The sequence below is a fragment of the Dysidea avara genome, chromosome 13 (genome assembly GCF_963678975.1).
Source record: "Dysidea avara chromosome 13, odDysAvar1.4, whole genome shotgun sequence".
Classification (NCBI taxonomy): domain Eukaryota; kingdom Metazoa; phylum Porifera; class Demospongiae; order Dictyoceratida; family Dysideidae; genus Dysidea; species Dysidea avara.
In genome coordinates this window covers 9,954,418-9,975,546 of record NC_089284.1, presented here as the reverse complement: position 1 = coordinate 9,975,546, position 21,129 = coordinate 9,954,418, and the positions used below count along the sequence as shown (strand labels likewise).

General features: G+C 36.7%; 1 protein-coding gene across 1 annotated transcript; it reads right to left on the bottom strand.

Moving 5' to 3' along the window:
* Positions 1–41: 41 nt before the first annotated feature.
* Positions 42–20,116, bottom strand: LOC136243788 (NAD kinase-like). Its single transcript, XM_066035393.1, has 11 exons — positions 19,968–20,116; positions 15,234–15,311; positions 14,847–14,997; positions 12,041–12,152; positions 9,997–10,085; positions 7,434–7,536; positions 6,930–7,129; positions 5,049–5,148; positions 3,092–3,249; positions 513–595; positions 42–269 (listed from the first exon to the last, which is right to left on the bottom strand). Exons 1-11 carry the CDS (start codon positions 20,087–20,089, stop codon positions 143–145), a joined length of 1,323 nt encoding a protein of 440 aa, XP_065891465.1. The 5' UTR covers positions 20,090–20,116; the 3' UTR covers positions 42–142.
* Between the last annotated feature and the right edge of the window lie 1,013 nt (positions 20,117–21,129).

Here is a 21,129-nt window from a genome sequence, read left to right as displayed (position 1 = left end):
CAAATAGTATACGGAATTGCTACCGCGCGAATTATATCAACTTCCTGTTAATCTAAATAATTCATTAGTAAACTATGAAAAAATAAAATATCACATATTTACAGACCAATAAATAACAGACAAAGTCGGAGTATTCTTCACTTCACATGCCTTTCTGAACTTCACGTACATTCCAATGTAGACAACCAGCCAGGCTGTCAAACCAATCTGTTACATGCCCTGTGTTGTTGATCGATGGTACTGGACTTGTCGCAGTTGTGATCACAACACTAGAGCAAAAAAAGGCAACAACAACAACAATTAATTTCTGAAATTCATTGTCTATTATAGACTCGTGTCTGGATAACTTATCTAACCAGCTTCATTGCTATTCTAGAAATGTTCTATAGCTAGTTAATCTGGAATACCAAATGAAATTTTTTGGATTGAACGCTTGCAAAGTAGTTAAGTTAGAATAAGCCAATTATCCTAGCTACTGAAAAGATGGTTTGTCCATTAACACATTTAGCTACCTTTCGCCGTGTTTGATTTCTGTCCGATTTCTTCCATCAAAGGAAGCCCAAGCAGAATTCCTGGCTTGGCTACTCACTCTAATCTGTAAGAAACAACACTTCGTAACACAAATATGTCAGACATAGCTACATTGGATGACAGATTTACTCAATCACCTGTTTGTATATGTAGCTAGTAAATTGCACAATCTTTTTCCATAGCTACCACTAAGCCCCGTGTTCTTAAATTTATCAGGTGTGGTAGGTTTGACAAATTTTCCACGATAGGATTTTGGTTTGGAAAATTCAGTCAGTAGCTAACACAGATTTGTATTGAACGATAGATTTGGTTAAGTTTGGCAAAACACCGCTCACTCGCCAACTTTCCTGTTACACAATACAATCACTGTGTTTACATAGGCACTTGAGCGTGTATGCTATGCATTACAGACTCATGGAGCATGACCAACTTCCTCTATAGTCTCATTCCTCTGGGAACAGTATATTTTAGAATATAACAATAGCCGCATCAATTGCTGTATACTTGTCCTGAGATACAACTTTTCTGAAGTGGAAGTGGAATCTTACCATTAAAATTCTGAGAAGTATATGTGCACATATCCTTCTCAGAATGGAAAAAGATATGTGCACATGTCCTTCTCTACATATATGCATATGTTCTTACAAGCACATACAAACATAAAGAGTGATAACCAAAGTTGTTAGGATACCATGAGATTAATGTCTACATAAACGACAAGCAAGGCTTGTGAGTTATGGATTACCACTGCAATAAAACACTTGGTCCCCAAAGCTACAAGAAACCTCTCGAGTAACCATCAAGACTTCATGAGGATTCCCTATAGGGGAACATTAAATAACCAATAGCCACACAATTCATTTGCCGATAAAGATTTCCTTTGTCACCTAAAAGTGTTCTATATTACTTCACCATGATGGTCAAGTTAAGTACATCTTTGTTATTGGAGACAATTAACACCAGATACCTTTACGCCACATTGAAAAACTATTTCAAAAATTTACCCAAACAAGCCAAAAGTATAGATAGCCTATTGAAAATGTTTATTCAGAAAAAGACAAGTTGGTTTGTATGTGTTTGATGCTCTATAGGAAACTTCACTAGTGACAGAGTGACATGCACAAAATATTTTGTCTCCACATCTTACAATAACAAATAACATGAGGGACACTCATAAACATAATTTATGATCAGCTGCGTAACTGTCTCCATGGATAGCAGAGAAATGTTAAGGACCACTTAGGACACAATAGCAGTGACCTCATCTGGCGAAGAATTGTATTAATGAGCATGGCTGTTAAAATGTTTCAATTAATTGATGAGTGATGACTCATCACTAGTTATGGAAGCAAAAATTATTTATGATGTGTCCAGCTCACTTTTTGTATATTTTTGCTTCTTTTTGTTGCGAGCTGTTTATGTACTATAGACTCCCCTATTGTGATGATCCTAATAAACTATTGTAACATTTGAGCTATACCAGACGACACCTTATCAGGCTTCCTAGCTTGTAAACACTTAACAAGTGAGTCACAATAAACTGAATCAGACCCCTCGTCTAACAGACATGTTTAAATTAAAGCAATTATGTCACCAAATCGTGTTAGTGCTTTCTACAATGACAGCAGCTACAATAGCCTGTATAGACACTAATACTATCCATTATCCCTCACCACAAAATGTTGAATCACCACAACATGTAGACTAGTACAGGTAAACAGTAGAGCAGGTGTATATAAGAAAATCAATTGTGGTAATGTTAACATGTAAACGTGGTCTGAAGACTAAACAACTTCAACTACCTTGTCATCATGCATACCTGAACAATCATAGGAATTCAATTTCCTAGAAAATAATCTCTACTTAGTAATTGACAAACATAAATAGTGCACGATTTACCAGCAACGCACATCATCATAGCAATGCAAACAATACCACTTATTTTCTGGTTAATATGAAAAATTTCAGTCAAATTGCTCAACGATGATATGGAGTGTTCTATGGCAGGATTTTAGACCACCTATCAGGTAACCATGGTAACCATGCATGTCAAGTGTGTTATCACCAACCTTAGATTAATTTGATTTACTACTCTTTATGATTAAAATAAAGCAATTTCGGTGAGGTGGCTAGTTTTGACAAATCCCGTAATAAGCTCCTGTACAAAACTGTTCAGGAAAATGGTCACAATGTTTGTGTTGCTATGGAGATGGAAGAGCTCCATTACTATGAAACATATTCAAAGGGTATAATATCTCTCATCATAAATGCAAGTATATTTCTCCCACTTTTAATTTCATTGGGATCAAGCAATTAAGCTATCTGGTTTATAAAACAAGCACTAGCAGCATTGAATGCCCAGCACTTGCTTTCCAGTGGCTTTCCAGTGAAATGAACAATTAATCGACAGTTTTGTCTAAAGTAATGTGCCATTTCATCTATTGTGTAGGCATAAGAATGACTGGATATATAAAACTGCACACTGTCCCATTTGACATATTATTGTATGTGGTTGGATGAAGTGATGTTGTGCTGTGTTGTTGTGCTCAAGCTCCCTTACAGATATTTCCACACCAGAAGGCACCACGACTGGTCTGAATGACAAAGAGTGGGGACAGATGGGACATATCACCATTGATGGTGTACTGGGGTGAACCACTGATGCTCCGGCAGCTAACGCATATGCTGTACTGCCAGTTGGAGTTGCCACAATGATACCTATAGAAGTAATAAATTTGTCATCATAATATTATGTAAATATAGAACTACACTATACTATTACATCAATGAGTATCTCTGTGTGTATGTGTATTGATGTAGTCATTTGTGTATGGCTCATTGATCCAAAGAGTGACATAGTACAGAGGTGTGAAAAATGACATGTCGTTAGCGTAGATATGTTAGCATAGATATAAACTGAAACACTACAAGCACACAATACTTGGAACTTGATCATTTGAATACTTAAGAGACTGAATATACTTACACAGAACTAGACCCATCGCTATTTACGCTGTTTACGTATGAACATTGCATTTGAATTAATGGACATACCAAATTTGATAAGGCTTTATGATATTACCTTAATGAACGGAACAAAAAGCACCTGGATTAATATAGAGACTTATCTAATAGCTCACACCAATCCATTAAACTATCACATGATTGACAACAAACACAGCTGGTTGGTTACTATTTGCATGTTGCATGATAACACTGAGGTGATATATATATAAATAGTCCAACTGAAAACTAAATGTCTCAATGCCAGAACAATATACGTCTTTAAATAATAAAAGAAATGAAAATGTTTGAAAAAGCACAACGGGTATGTGTATATTACGTCTGACTGGTTTGAAAGGTTTGAATCATAAAAGTGATTAGGAACATAATTAGTTCACAGTGGTTGATTCTACAAACTAGCACTTATAAGTCAAACAAGGATTGCCTCATGTCCAGACAGGCTATATACCAACCAATATCTTCATTGACAAATCACTACTAAATTGTAATGTAATTGATTCAATGGATATAATTGATTTTCAATGACTGTAAAAGATTATCACTAGCTATGTTTTTTAACACAAATTTTGTAAATATTGTTTGCCTAAGTCAGCAACTCATGAACAATAATCACCATGACGATAAGAGTAATAGTTGACTATATGACAACTTATATAGTATATTAATCAAATTTTCACTTCGTTACTGTTATTATTGGACACCCACTCCTGTGTTTCTCTTACCAGAGACAATTACAATAATCAACCACTTCAATAGAATAACCTTGTACTACAATAACCATGGTAACTAGTCATTAATGGTTCACAATCATATACAAATACAAGCTGTCGGAGGATGATAATAGAGCAAATCATGAGAATACAACCAAGCCCTTGACAACAAGCCCTTGACAACAAGCCTGCTAACACTTTAAACAGAATAAACATAACATATATAGCTCCAGGCTATGTACAAACAGGCGGTACTACAATTTAAGACTTCCTATACAATATAAACTGGTTTTATAAACTAGTCACTCTGGCTCTGTTATAATGCAGTGTGGTTGCTCTCTGTTGTTACAGCCACAGACAAAACACTTTCTCAGTACATGCAGCCACATTACTGCCTGCTAAATATCAAACATTACTAGGGTACAGTGGGTCGTCAGTGTCTGACTTGTATTAGAAGTTTTGAAGACACATAAAGCTTGGAGCTTTTATGCACCACACATTTTATAAGCTTTTGTCTCATTAGGAATAGCATTGTAGTATATTTCTCTGAATTTGAACTGCAAAAATTAATACCAGATGAAATTTCAGTATGAGATAATTAATTTATTTACTTTCAGTAAGCTTTACAAAGATTATAGTTCTCTTACCAGAAGTTCTATATGAATATCATTTTAATGGCTACTAAACAGGAATTTCTTGGTAGTACAAGTTAAGTAGGATAATTGCATGGGAGTGACTCCATAATTGAAATGACTTCAACATTACAATAAAGTAATTCTTTACCATCAGCTTGAACGGTAGTGATCAGCCTGCCATTACAGAACACTTCCAAATTAGTAATGTAAGGAGATGGTCCTCTGTCTACCACAACCTCATTCATCACCTATAGATGTACATTATAGTGACACAGCTTATGTACACTACTTGTAGTAAAAATGATACTATGATATAGTGGGAAGCCTTACTAAGACAAGACGAGCTAATCTTAATAGGTTCATTAGGTTGGTGATTATATACCACAGAGAAGTGACGTAACTCAAGTGTATAATTATTTTATTTATACATGTAACGTTTATCTTGCAAGGTAGAGAATCAATAGCAGTATATATTATAGGTTGTGTCCCAATGGAGTATGAGAGAAGTGTTTCATAGAAGGGATGATGGTTTATTAACTAACTTTCCATGACAAAGACAGCTAATTGTTGTTGTGCAAACAACCAATAACCAACAGGATAGTTCAGTTTACATGAAATTGTCTTGCATCATTAATTTCAGTGCTCTCACAATATTAGTTTTATAACAGAATATATCAACATGGTCACTGTTGTGGTATCATACCGATGTATTTTGCCAGGACTTTTGTTTCAGCAATTAGCAATGTATGCAATATTAACCCATCCAGTTTCTGTAGCTATTACGTAACTGTATGGGAGGTCACGGCAAACAAGCTATAATTGGAGAGTATCAAGATTTGTTCAGCTGCAATCTTTCATATAGACAGTGAAAGATGATATCAATAGTCTCAGATACACATACCTATAGGAGGATCTTTCCTTCTTTTTACGAATATGTTTGCTTTTGCCTTTTAAGGTAAGAGTTGACAGGGCAACTGGGGCAGCAGTAGTGTGATGGAAGGCACCCTACACTCTCTGTATCTGTAAAGGTCAGCACTACTACTACTACTACTACTAATACGTACGTAGTATATTACATACAGCCAACATTTTTCTTCAAGACAACGGTTATGGTGAAAAATTGTTCTTCAAATATTCCATTCTACTACATGTATATGTCTCTTCATTTACATTAAAAGAACATTTACTAATCAAATCATGGGTGCAAAGATTATGTTACATGATGAGTTAACCCACACTAAATCATTAACCAGGCACAGACTGATCATTAAGTACAAGCAATAGAGAGGAGAGGGTCTGATAACTCAGAAGTGGTCCATTAGCTATATTCATTATTACATAACTTTTTATCAAAAATGAGACAACAGGTTAAAACACTATTTGAACTTTTAGACTGACATCAAGTTTTCATTATCCCTTTAGAATCAGCGAATTCCAGATACATAACAGTGATGACAAGAGTACTGGTTAATGTTTATAGCCATTTTCATAGATACCAGTAACTCTAAGCTCAATTCCTACCATAGGGTGAGGGTGGGGCTGGCACCAGATTAATTTCAAAGTTGAATGATGAGTGCTATTAAAACAACCCAAGGGTTCACCGGTCAGGAAGCCTTGTGAAAGTGGTTCAGAAAGTTAATAATGCACACAGTCAAATATACAGAGCCATCCATGGTTTTGGATGGTATTATTCAGACTTAACAACCTAAGTATGTTGCAGGCCTGAGAAAGTCACATGAAAAAAGAAAGTCTAGCAAGACTATATAGAGCATGTTAAAATATCAAAACCATAGCTACCTGTAACATTGCAGGAACCTACAGTACGGCAGTGCTTATGGTGACCCAGCACTGTGGACATGGTAGTGAACTTTATCATAATACACGTGTACTGTGCATGTAATAATACATTGGCTCCCTATCTATCTACGTAAAAGTACATGAACATTGTGTATGCACACCAGTACCGCTAATCTGTATCTGATAACTCCAAAACATTACATGTAGCAATGTTTATACGATCTCAACTAACCAGGTAATGGGCTGACTCGGTCTCCTTATCTATGGTAATGTTAGTAGGATTAAGTGATAAAGCACTGAACTTTGATGTCACCGTTGGAGCAAGGAATTCCTCAGCCTCCATTGGACATGTCTCTCCATGATACTGGTCTATTTTATCTTTAGTCATCACTTTACAATCCAGTCTATGTCTCAACGTTAGACTAACACCTCCTGGGGAACATGTAAATGATCATGTGAAGAATTTTAGTGGGAACAGAGACAATTAACACGGCAACAAAAAGCTACCAAAAGTTTTCAGGACTAAAATATTTCTAAACATTATTTGCCACATTACATTTGTGTGAAGATTAACACATTGTCACGATCATTAAGTTCTAACAAGTGGTAGGTAAGTGACAGAGAGGTCCCCTTAAGGGCTCCTGGTTTACCATTGTGCTGTTGGTGATGTTAAATACATTGCAATAATATACTACAACATAGTGATAGTTAATTGTTCTGTACTAAATTACCTTACCATTCAGAATTCTCTTGATGTCAGCTGGATAACTGTCATAACTGAATGGTGTGAGGAATCCCAGAGAGCCCATTGATATGCTCATTATTGGTGGAATGGCTTTCTATATAAAATTATTAACAATCATTGTTAATTAGTCATCATTACATTGTGTAAAGTATAGTGGGAAATGCACGACCATATATAGTCTAAACACTCTGTTGTCATTAATATGAAAGGAGCAAACATGTGTCCTCCATCCAATGGTTTATGTGGGAACAATCACTTTTGTCTTGTTAACAACATGTTCGAAAATTATTCCACCTAAATTAACATTTTTGATAAACAGTTTCTGGTATTTAATGGCTTCACAGCACTAATACAAATACTGCTAACTGTTTTAGAAGTGCCTTGTGTAACTAATATAAGTTAGTAATGAAAAACATGTTAATAATTTTTTAACCAGGCGTGCGCCCACAGCCGGCCAAAGGCCGGCTATGGGCGCGCGCCTGGTTTACTGAATTGTTTTCATAAAAATGTGTGTGTGTACCTATCTACCTATCTACCTATGTTTGTCCGCACGCACCCACGTGAGCAAAGTCGTTAAATAATGGTAAAAGCAGCTTTTACGTAAGAAGTAATAGCAAAATGAAGTCTGCATTAAACTTCTGCACAGGTGAACTTTGCTCTGAGGTGGTTTCTTTTCGGCGGACTGAAATACGGGTGTGGCGACTTTCCTCAGACTGCCTTCCCCTTGAGGTTTTCAGGTGTTTAGCAACTGAAAAACAACGGTGCAGACCTCGTACACTACCAGGAATAACCTATCGCTCCGAGCTGAATGGGGGCGTATCCCTTACGTACGCGAACGAAAATGAAGAGCAGCTTTGAGGCTTTGTCAAGAGAATTTGTGGGAAAAAACAAGTTAGTCACACTATAAAACAGTTTAGAAGATACTTCTGTACGTAATGTGTTGGTAAAAGCGGTTTGTTTAACAAACGCTTCCTTAGCAGTGCATAGCAACATAATTGAACGAATTACGAAAATTTCATGAATTACAAAATATGAGAGTTAGCTAATAATATTATCGTACAACCCAAACTACCCTATTGTAAAATAGTAATACATAGTTGGTTAATTCATAGTAGCATATACTGTCTATAGTTAATTCCAGATGAGTTAGCTAGCTACATGGCGCCTGGTTTTTAGAAGTAGCACAACATCAACTTGTTTCCTATTAACTTTGCCATTAGCCTCTCATATTGCTAAGAGCTACAATCTAGCTATTCCTATGACATCCCCACAATAAACTTCTTCAAATGGTTCTCCTTGAACCATTGGAGTATTGTCATTAAATCACATGAGTGAATGTGTGTTCTAGAGTGTATTGTGGAACTTGCTATTGTAAACGGAACACACTGTCTAACAGGAATATAGCCAGCCAGTTTGTTAGACAATTAGAAACTTATAACCAATTTAGAGTTTTAATATTATTACCACATCAAAAGTTCATATATATAATAATACTGATGAGAAATATCGTACTCGCATATGTCCCTGTAGAAGGGTGAATCGTCACATTTTGACATAACGACAAGCCTTTGTGGTTTGTGATGTATGAGCAGCCATAAAAGTACAAGAATTGTTAGCAGATGCTCAGTAGGATAGCTGTATTCATAGTAAGAAATGTCTACGCAGTTGTCTAAACCCTTGAAGGCACACTTGTAGTTCAGCGAGAAATTCTGAAAGCTTGATTGCTAGTGATGTTGTTAGGTATGCATTTAATCGATATTATATAACAACATCATTATACAAAGAGAAGTGGGTGGACTAGGAAATGTTACATCATAACTTTACGATATTCCCTTCTACAGGGTGTATGAGAGAAGAGTGTATAATATTATGAAGTCTTGGCCATGGCGCAGGGGATACTTTTAAACCCTGGTGACTTCATGCTGGTAAAAATTATGAAGCTAGACTTGTTAGGATCAAAATCTTTGTCATGGGATTTTCTATATTGACTATAGAGGGTTTGCATGTGAAATGTTTTGTGGCGCATATTACAAAAAAACATAACAACCGTTGCTAGTCTGACATTTGTGAGGTATATTTTTTATGGTGTACAATGGGGTGAATACACTTACTTGGTCACCACACTTTACCAACAATGATAACCTCTGTCAAAAGCTAGGATAACGTTAGAAACAAATATTAAATAGTAGCTCTAAGTCAGACAAGCGTAATATCAAAGTTTTGTAAATCAGTAAGGAATGTTAACACTTCGTAAAGTTTTGACGACAGTTATCCTTGTTTATATGAGTGACTAACCTAACAAACTTCTTTTGTTCTACACCAAACCATTGAGAATGACTGTAGCCTTCACTTGCGTACCTTACAAATGTCTGACAAGCAACGGTTGTTAAGCATTTTTACATCATAATAATATGTTTCACGTGTAATCCCTCTATTTAATAAAATGAGTTTGAGGTTTTACTGTATCAAAATTTTTGCTATGACATAAGATGTGAATGCACAGAACACATACACTATACTACACACATATATGTACACATACAACTTAATGTACCGTAAAAAGTGATGATGTATACAATAATGTCCCATCTCCACCAAGACAAATTATTAAATCAACTTTTCTTAACACTGTGGACATCGCATCTAGAGGTATGCAAGACAACTGATGAAACAGCTACTAAATAAATTGTCTGACATTTTCAAAACATACACACCAAGTGTTGCCATTATTTTGTTAGAATGTACACTGTAGCCAGTGATATTGTACCTGACTGGTTTAGTGGAATACATGACCGCTATATTAGACAATTTCAATCCTTTCAAGCACAAAAGCTATTTACTTGATTGTACTGATCCTGTAAGAGTAAAACTATGGACACTGCACAACATTCAATCCATACGTAGTTTAGAGATTTAATCTTGTGTTTGACATTTTCCCACTAGTAAATAGTGGGGATCCACTCAACACAAAAAATAGCGCCCCAAGTAATAATTGGTTTTAAATCACCATATCAATTGTTTTATGCCATAAAAATAACATCACGAAATAATCTTATTGTATCTGACACCAAACCCAACATGTCTAAAGCATGCCATAATTAATTTTTCTCTGAAAATTTGAAGTCAATACTTCTGTGAGCCAGCCTACCACACAGTTGAAAGGCTAGACGATATACAATACATTGCATAGCCTCCATAAACTCACAAATAGGATGTGCCTTTTGAGACTGTGCCTTGTCTTTATCTTTCAACTTTCCTTCATACAAGGAAACCAAACAGGCATTGAGGAGTTTGCATTGATAATAGGTACAGTATGATACTTTATTTTATCATAATATGATTCTTAGTAATTTATAATGGCCTGTCTATTATTCGGCCACTGATTAACTCAAAATTCTGTTATTCAAACAGATGAAATGAGTGTTTTATTAGAGTGTTCTGTCTAAGGTGTACAGTCTATTAGGGTGACTGAACAAGGTTCTGTATACAGTGAATGAGCCTCATTCATCTGAACTTTTCTGAAAATATTCAGGGCCCAATGAGTGTGGGATAAAACAGGGACCACTGCATCATGAAACCTGAGACTCAGTAATTTCAAACAGTGATATACCTTGATATACCCTAATACAGAAGCCACCCTAATACAACAGTCAGGAAACTAAAAGTGTAGTATGGAGTATATGAAACTAGCAACATAATCGCTATTTGGGAAAATCCCTACTTTGGTTTGTATAATTTGTTCAATGCCAAGGTAGGGAATTCCCACATAGCTATGTCTCTAGTTTTAGCGAATAGATCTGTAAATTTTAGTTTACATATACACACTTGATGATTTAGGTTAAACATGGTTACAGGTGGTTTGTTTGATACACGTATGTGTGGTAGTGACAGTATAGCACTAGGGTAGTTAATGGAGTACTGGCTCGGTAATGATAACAGGTTTCTGAATCAAACAAACAGATACTGATGCTTAACCTGAACAAGAAACTGTAGTGCCTGGTAGTTTGTAGTGTATGTGTTCCTCTCTTCATTAGACCTAGTCCTTCTGTGGGTTACTAGTCCTGCCCCAAGAAGATTTGTCTGCACAAGATCCGAGTACTTGAGTGGTGTACAGATATTTCAGTACTGTTTCACTGGGCAGCAATAACTGTGATTCACATGCTTGCCTTCGTGTGTGTGTGTGTGCGTGTGCGTGTGCGTGTGTGTGGTTTAGTAACACACCACTAGTTGACAGTATTGCAAGCATCACTGTCCCTGCTGTGTGATGGAGTCAAGTTGCCTAATAGCAAGGCACATACTGTACATACACATCCTAAAGCAAGAGGGAATATAATGATTGCATCCAGAAAAGGCTGAGGAGTCAGGTCCATGGCCTATCCACACAAAGCAGCTTGTAAATACGTTACTCACTCTCTATTGGTTAGGTGGAGAGATGAAGCAGGGATGATGAAAATGACATCATCAAGTAAGTGTGTGTGTGTGCGCACGTGCATGCGCGTACGTGCGTGCGTGTGTAAGTGTGTGTGTGTGTGCATAAGTAAGTAAATACATACACATCTCACTAACACACAGAACAGATGCACAGGACAACAGCTCACTATCATTCCATGTTTTGAACTTTGCTCTGACATTCTTAAAGTCATCATCCTCAGTGACCAACGGATCTTCCAGAATTGATGGCTCCACAACAATCGTATTCATGCGATCACCCTAGTAGCATCATAACACTTCAATGACAATACCACATCTCAGTAAGCCATAAATTAGTGATCCACCAAAAACCGGATCAGCGACTGACAACAGAAATTAGGATATATAACACACATCAATATCAGTTCCACTATCAAAGTAATTACACAAGTACGTATAATGAAATTTTACGACTAAGCAGCTAAGTAGGGATTGTAGAAATATAAGTAACAAAACAAGGGAGGTCATCTACACCTATAACTATACAAGTGGATATTTAATTCCTACAACAGTCATATAGGACCTGTAGCTATGACTGACGTAGGGATTAAATGTCCATTAGTATAGATGACCTCCCTTCTTTTTGTTTCTATGATCCTACTCAAATGTAAAAGTAAAAATTTTTGATACTTAAAGCTTGTTTGTTTACTTTGTATAACTTTTGTACTACTGGTGAACCAGCACAAAAGGAAAGAACAACACCGAACACAATATGAATTAACCGCGCAACTGAACACATTCCGACTATCAATTACTGAAAAGTGACATGACCATTCTGCTTCATTTTCAGCTATGTTCTGCTATAAACAAAGAACAGTATGAGAAGCACCACTGCAATCAGTCCATTCATTATGGAAATTATGGATGACACTTGTGATACAGTAAAAGCAATAAAGTGCTATGGTACTGTACATGTGTAACATCATGAGTTCTTGAATGCACACAATTGTGCTTGATAAAAACTTGCTAATAAGTGGCGTGGCAGCCATTTTGCTTGTGAGTCTTCATCTGTCGATTCCAGGGATGAAAATATGCATGCGAAATGGCTGCCACACCCCCTTTTAAGTGAGTTTTTAATTGTGCACAATCGAGCACTCTTGACGTTACATGCGGGCGGTACCGTCCTACGAATCAACACCTACACAGGTAGTGGAGACACACAAGAGAGGAAAAAGGTAAGTCCACGATGCATGTGGTGGTTGGCATGTCTCTCAGGCTGAAGAAACATTACACACTGAAAAACATTAAGTCCATAGCCTCGACCATAGCATTGCATCTGTTGTGCAATATGAAATAATCATACAGTATGATGGTACTGTATACTAGAGAATATGAAGGTTTGGGCTTTTCTGGCCAAAAATATCATCCTATAACCAACCTCCATGACGCCTTGGCAGAATTGGTGAAGCATCAGCGAAGCATCAGCAAGCCGATAAGTGTTTACAGAGCAGCCAAAAATGCTTCCAATAAGTTGCTAATGAATTTTTTTTTAATTATTCAGCAGAATTTTCTACTGACTGACTAACTGCCTGTCTGCTTGATGCCTCAGACAAGCATAACTTGAGGCTACGGACCTGATTTTTTCACTGTTAGACATAGCTTCAGCCCGACTAGTGCCTTTTGGCATACTGCAGTACATACAATGCATGTTCCATGGACTTACTTTTGTCCTCCTTTGTGTCTCTTTGCTGACAGTAAAAGGTGTTGATTTGTGGTAGCACAGTGTGATGGCTTCCCCAAATACTGGGAGTCACCCGAGTTTTCTGTTGTGACTGGATCGATTGCAGAGGTCCTTTGCATAGTGTTCTTTATTTATGATGCTGTGTAATGGGTTGAACATAGCTGAAAACGAAGCGTAATGGCACTACGCTTTCAGTAATAATTGATTGCTGGGGTCTGCGTTCAGACACAAAATTATTTTAATGGCATGCTGGCATAATTCTACCTTTTGATGCGGTATGTGTGGGTTCATTAGTCATAATTATGTTATTAAAAGTAAACAAGTAGAAGGAAAAATAGGAGTTTTTAGTCTGATTAGGAGTCATTGCCATAAAAAGTAGGGAAACAAGGGAGGCTGCCTACACTTGTAGATATACTAGTCAACTTCTACTTGTATAATATATTCCTAGACCTGAATAGATGCTGGCCTTGTTTAATTAAACGCTAGGTCCAAAATCACTCATAGGAAATAAACACCACGGCTATGTGAGAAAATTGCTGACTTATTATTTACATGATACAAACAACACAAATTTAGAGCTACTACTTCATATTTAGGATGTCAATGATGAAGTGTTTATATTGAACCAATCAGATCAGTATGGAGGGTCACTAGGAATCTGTATTTAGGAGTTTACGTATCAAAAACAGTACGTCTATTTAAAGTTTGGTTAGTTTGCATATCTTCCAATAGATTCCTTTCATGCAAAACATTAAACAGTACAAGAATGCAACTTTCAGAACAACACCACATAGAACGATGTACATACAAACAAATTGAAAACTTTTTATGAAACCAAAAATCTGGACACTATTCACAAGGTACCCAGATAAAAGGTTTCCATTGCATTTATCCAGGTACCTTATAATTGTATTACCATTGCTATGGTTGTCACTACACTACTTCCCCAATTAGTATCAGTACAAGTGTAAATGGTACAAGTCCATTGACATGCGTGTATATTGTATGGATTCATGTCATGAAGATTGACCCCCCCCCCACAATAACACAATAAGGATTTCAGTGAATCTGATATTAATTGTTAGCAGTTATAGTGTATATAGGACACACAGTATACTACTACAAAGTGATATGATATTTTGCAGAAACTCGTCTGAAGCATTTCAACATGCATGTTTGGGCACTGGTTTTTGGTTGATATATATTTTTGCTGGAAAAACATAAACTTCATAATTCTTACTGAAATACAATACCTCAATGATCCAGGAGCACAATTCTTTGAATTTCTTTGTCACCTCAGGATCCTTGAACTTCTTCATGATCAGTACGGCATCAGGAGAAGCCACCCACCACAAGTGGTGGCCACAGCCTGGATCCTCTATCATAACATTGACTAGCTCCTTCCTGAGGGTAGATAAGGTATTGTACATTCACAAGCCATACTGGGAACATGAGATGTAACACCTACACATGCATGTATTATAGTGAGGTAGAGAGTATCTTAGATTATCTGTTGTTTTCTAAGATATCCATGTTTCATGCAGAGTGTGTGTCGCGTGCATACACACGCATGTACATACGCAGGCACGCACGTACAAGTACATGCATGCAAGTTCCAAAATGCATACAAAATTTCAAACCTTTCAGGAGGAGGCAGTGACTCCCACAGTTTAGCTTTTGGACCATACAATCCCTGACTGTCAAAAGTGAGCTGTGATCTAAAAACAAGAAATTGACACAACAGCTATTCTGTACTCTAATATTTTAGCACAGCCACAATATACAATTCCCCATGACAACCAAATATTGCTAACTTACTTGTTAAGCCACAACTTCCACTCATAAGATTGTTGTATATACTCTACACTAAATCTTTCATACTTATTGGAGTCCATCTCAAACACACACAACTCTAGCTACTAAACATGTACAAACTACTTCACATGTGGATAATACCCGGAATATATACCAATGAATGTACCAATAGAACTACATATGGTTACTGTTTTATTCTTTACATTAAGAAACCTAATACACTACATATGATGGGCTTTAGGCATAACTACCTTTACCACAATTGTTAGTATTAAATTTTATTGACATAACTGTTGATATGGTAATGAGAAACTCTATCTAGTGAATAGTTACAGGATTTCTATCAATGTTGTTATAACACAAAACTATGAAAGTCGATACACTGAAATAGTAACTAAGGAACACACAGATTACCATTAAGACTTTTCACATGAGTATACATTGGGACAAACATACAAGTGTATCTGTAAAGCTTATGACATTACACCATCCAGGTCATCAGAGAAATCTCCATGTGACAAGTTGTAGGGGTGTATCCATTCACTGGACTGGACTACTGGACTGGATTACTGGACTGGACTACTGGACTGGATTACTGGACTGGATTACTGGACTGGACTACTGGACTGGATTACTGGACTGGATTACTGGATTGGATTACTGGACTCGATTTTTTTGTTTTGTTTTCTTGCCTTGTATTGCCAGACTTAACTAAAAAGTGTCTTAGAAACTGACACTATTCACCATGAGACATAAAACCTGTACACTGATCACAAAAACTACACTAAAATCTTGGTGCAGTTCTTTATCGTATTTGTCTACTGCTATAGTATGTTCATGTCGAGCTGAATCCTCAAAATCATTTAATAACTCATGGATGCAATTACACGCGATCTTGAAATTTGGCTCATTTGTAGTACTTCTTGACCCGCTAAAAACATTTCAAAATCTTTTTGTTCAAATGTTTGACATAATATTTATGGCCAATCAAAATTTTCACAATACATTTCCTATGGGGAAGCCATACAAGTGTAGTGTCCATTACAGCCCTTATAAGTAAAACCTGATACCTTCCAATTTTGGAATAATTGTTAAGATGCTTGTGAGAGAAATTGAAGCACTTACTGGTTCCATGACAAAGCTGTGTATATTCTCCTTAGCTTGCCAAGGAAAATAAGTTGCTCTATTTTTTTTGCAATAGCTTTTCACAAAGATGCAGCCTTACTTTTCTGTTAGATAGTGTGTGCATTGGTAAGTGTTTCTCTGGCTAACTGAATACTATGCACTCGTGCATTATAAACCAGGAAACTGGCCAATCTAATACGCAGACTGCTGAAAGGTTAGGCAATGCTACATTATTTGCAGGTGTAAAATTGACTGAATTTTATGTCAATGCGTGCTATTTTACAAAAGGCTAGAAAAAAATGACAGATGCATTTAGCAGTGTTAACAGTGCACAGCGCTTGTATCATGTGGTAGGCAAATTATTTTTGATAACAAGCTGCACTGAGATTTTAGTGTAGATTTTTTTTTTTTTGTGAATAATATACAAGTTTTGTATGTCTTGTGTGCAAGCTTTATGTCTTATGACGAATGGTATGACTTCTGTGTGCTAAGCCTAGCTATAAAAGGCAAGAAAACAAAAAAAAGTTGAGTCCAGTAGTCCAGTCCAGTGAATGGATACACCCACGAATAGTATTCTAAAAAATTTGAATAGTGTGGGAAGGGCATTTTACCTCTCCCACCCCCTCCTACTGAAAACAGTGTTAATGGCATACCATCATACATATGTTAGAAATTAGAATATAGAACAGCACAAGAAGCATCTCTGCAATCAGTCCAGTTACTACAGAAATTACTGGTGACTCTCGTGATGATCAACATGTAGCTACAGGACACCTTATGCTACAACAGCAGTAGAAAAAAATGGGACACAAAGGAAAACAAAAGTAAGCCCATAATGCATGCATTGCGATATGACAAAGGCACCTGTTGGGCTGAAGTGATATCTAATACCAAAAACATCAAGCCTGTAGCCTTAGCTGTTGTTGAGTTATGCTTGTCTAAAGGCATCATATGTAAATCAGTTAGTTAATCAGTCAGTCAGTCAGTCAGTAGAAACTTTTACTATTTAAAATTTAATAGCAACTTATTGGAAGCATTTTGGGTCATACTGAAGATACTTTCAGGCTTGATTATACCTGGTATCATGAAGGTATTGTGAGACTGGTTTCTTGTTTTGTGAGAAAATGCAAACCTCCATATACAGTACTTGTATGATGTTTCATAGTTGTAGTGATATTAACCAAAGATGTAAAGTGAAATTTGGTCATGCGAAACACTATAAGATAATTAGTTCTGATTGAAAATTCTCCAAAAAAGTACAGTTAGCTGTATCAACAAAGACTAAAACATGTTTGAATAGCAGTCTACTTTAAAGTGGAGTCTAAAATGCATGTGCATGCCTTTTTGATGCTTCGACTCAATCCTACATTGACAATCAGTATATGCCAACTTACATGAATTGTGTTAATTCCTTTGTACACTCTTAATACCTAGTAACTCTACAAAAGCATGTTGTGTAATGCACTACTTTAGTAAATAACCCTACTGTAATGCTAGAACTTTAGTTGGTCAAAATTGCTTTAAAATTCAACGTACTTTCCTTGGGGAACCATGTCCTTACACCTTCCTAGAAGGAGCATAACCACAGGTATATACATGCTGAGTGTTTCTCCCTCCCATATAATTATGTTATATAAGTATATGAATCATACTGAACAACAATTCTGATGAAGAAATGAGAATTGCTGTGTGCCTTACAATGATAAGTACATACTAAACCACCATAAGGTATGTGGAGAGGCTATACATACAAATGGTGTAAAAAATGACAGCACATTGGTGACAATTTCAAACAATTTTTATATTATTCTCAATTCCACCACTAAAACCTGAACACTATCTACCATGTGTACGCACACTTGTATACACGCACAGTAGATAGTGTTTGGGTTTTAGTGGTGGAATTGAGAATAATATGAAAATTGTTTTTGTCTCAGTTTTAGCGGTGGAATTAAGAACAATTGTTCGAAATTGTCACTAATGTGCTGTGATTTTTATACCATTTGCATGTATAGCCTCTCCACATACCTTATAGTGGTTTAGTATGTACTTATCATTGTAAGGCACACACCAATTCTCATTTCTTCATCAGAATTGTGTGTGCATGTGTGCGTACAAGTAACTTTCTGTTACACAAAAAGTTATTAATTACAAGAATAAATTATACTAAACAGGACACTCACAAATACACACACACGCACGCACGTGCACATATACACACTGTTTCTGCAGATATTTTTACAGTATGAAATATTCATGGTTGCATATTGATTTTCATGATTTTAGTTCACTGTTCATGATTTAATTTTCACAGATTGTGTACTGGTTTAATTCGCTTCTTGGCTCTAGTAGCTCATGATCAGATTAAGACAAAATATGAAAAGAGTAGCCTCATTTGTTCAAGCTTGTTTTGCACCATGACTATGAGGAACATAACTCATTCTTTTAAGCCAGCCAAGCGCTGTGCCAAGTAGTGTATTGCAGTCAACTATTGATTATGCATCAGAGACTGAGCTGAAAGCAACTGATCTGGAGGGCCATTCAGCTGGCCAGATGGTTAAGGAAGGAAGAATACTATGGAAATATAAAAACAAGAGAGAGCTATCATCGGCATTTACGCTGCAAACCATGCAAATGTGGCATTGCAACTGCCAATAGTCATGGTATAAGGCCAACAATTGCTTTATCCTTCAACCTACTGCAAAGGAGTCTTTTGCATTTCTAGATTTTTTTAGTCATTATCTCTCCAACCATTCTTACAGATATGGTGGCTAGCCACGAATACAACAGCTGCTCTGTTAACGCAAAATTCGTAATAATTACATACAAATTTCCATGCATACACGCACACACATCTTCCTAGTTACATTGTAATGAGAGGGTGAACAAAAACCAATATATTTCCAGATACTGTTCTCTGTGTAGTGATTTGAGAAATTTGTCTTTTTTGTTGTTGTTTGTTTTGTCAATTGAATTTCATCAAAGTTTTTATACCGCCAAAGTTTCCTACTATCCCTGTGTATCCACTATCACACATCAATACCACTACATAGAGACCTGTAACAGGGTATAGGCCTGTCAATACTGGATGGTAGGAATGGGGACTTTGTCCCAGTCCAGGCAATATTGCCATAGGCATGCAGTATAATCTCCATGTACAGAGTATATACGTCTATGTGGTGGCCTGAACAACTCTATAGGCATCATGCAAAGGAATACACAACATGCATTTCCTTAAGTGTTTGCCAAAAATAGTTAAATCAGAATCCTTCAAAATCCTGCTTTATTAATACTAAAGTTCACAGCTACTATATAATCCCATCACGAACATGGTTCTGACAGATGAACTGGAGTGGAGGCAACTAGTTAAGCGCCACACCTTTGTGGCGTTTGCGCACACTTAAAAACTACGAAGTGCATGCGGAGAAATGTACCTTTGATTATATTTCATCGAGAGAAGACGGTTCATTCTCGGCTTGTTACTGTCTTCTACCAGTGGTGAACGGATCCGTGGAGAAGTTGGCTCAGAAGTTGGTGACGCCAGAGGTGACGCCATCTCAATAAATGGCGTTAAAAGCCTATAAATATTATTTTCCGCGCTTTGTGCGCATTGCAACAAACTGGATACTCTAATAGAGCAGTCAGACATATTAATGGAGGATGTGGTAATGTATTGTGCATACAATATACACAGACAATTTTACAAGAATTGTCCAAAGGGGATAGGACTAGTCCCATCATCTATGATGCATCAGTGCATCATGGCTGCTAGTCACCAGCCAGCTTCATGTTTATAGCATAGTGTCAATGTTACTGCTCTGCATCATCATGCAAATGGTGTTTATTTATGCTAAACTACTGCAACTGAGCCGCTCAAAGTTATGGCAGGCTGGTTGATCTGAGTTTGTACTTAACAATCAAACTATGTGTCTACTGCATCTTCTAGACATTGTACCCCCACCCCAGAATTTCTATATACTTTATACTATGACAGCCACTCTACATGACTTCTACCCACTGGCTTTTGTGCATTTGCAATATTCCTGTGGTCTGGTGGAGAGACTAGCTAAAGCATAGCTAGCTATTATAGGTCCAAATATTTACAGTAACAAGAAATAGCTATACAGAAGTGTCTACATACATCAAAGAGTAAACTTCTTCTGCATTACAAACTTCAACATTTTCTAATAGAGCGGTCATATTAATCATCATGTGTAGTTCACCATATACTCCATTCAATGCATTATGAATAGCTACATCACATAATTTAGATCAAGTGTAAATCAGACATGCAGTCTGATCATCCAACTCTTTGATTTCTCATATAGCTCTAGTTGTAATCACATCAATACTGACATAACATGGTGGTCATCTTTGAACTAGACACTCCATATAGGACAGTTCATTGATTGTTTTAAAATTGATGCTAAAAAGTAAAAACATTAACAATGCGACTAGAACTAATAATGTCAATCTATATATACTGCAACTTTTCCTCACGATTTTCCAAAAGCTTATTAAGCAGAAACAGCAGCAGCAGCAGCAGCAGCAGCAGCAGCAGCAGCAGCAGCAGCAGCAGCAGCAGCAGCAGCAGCA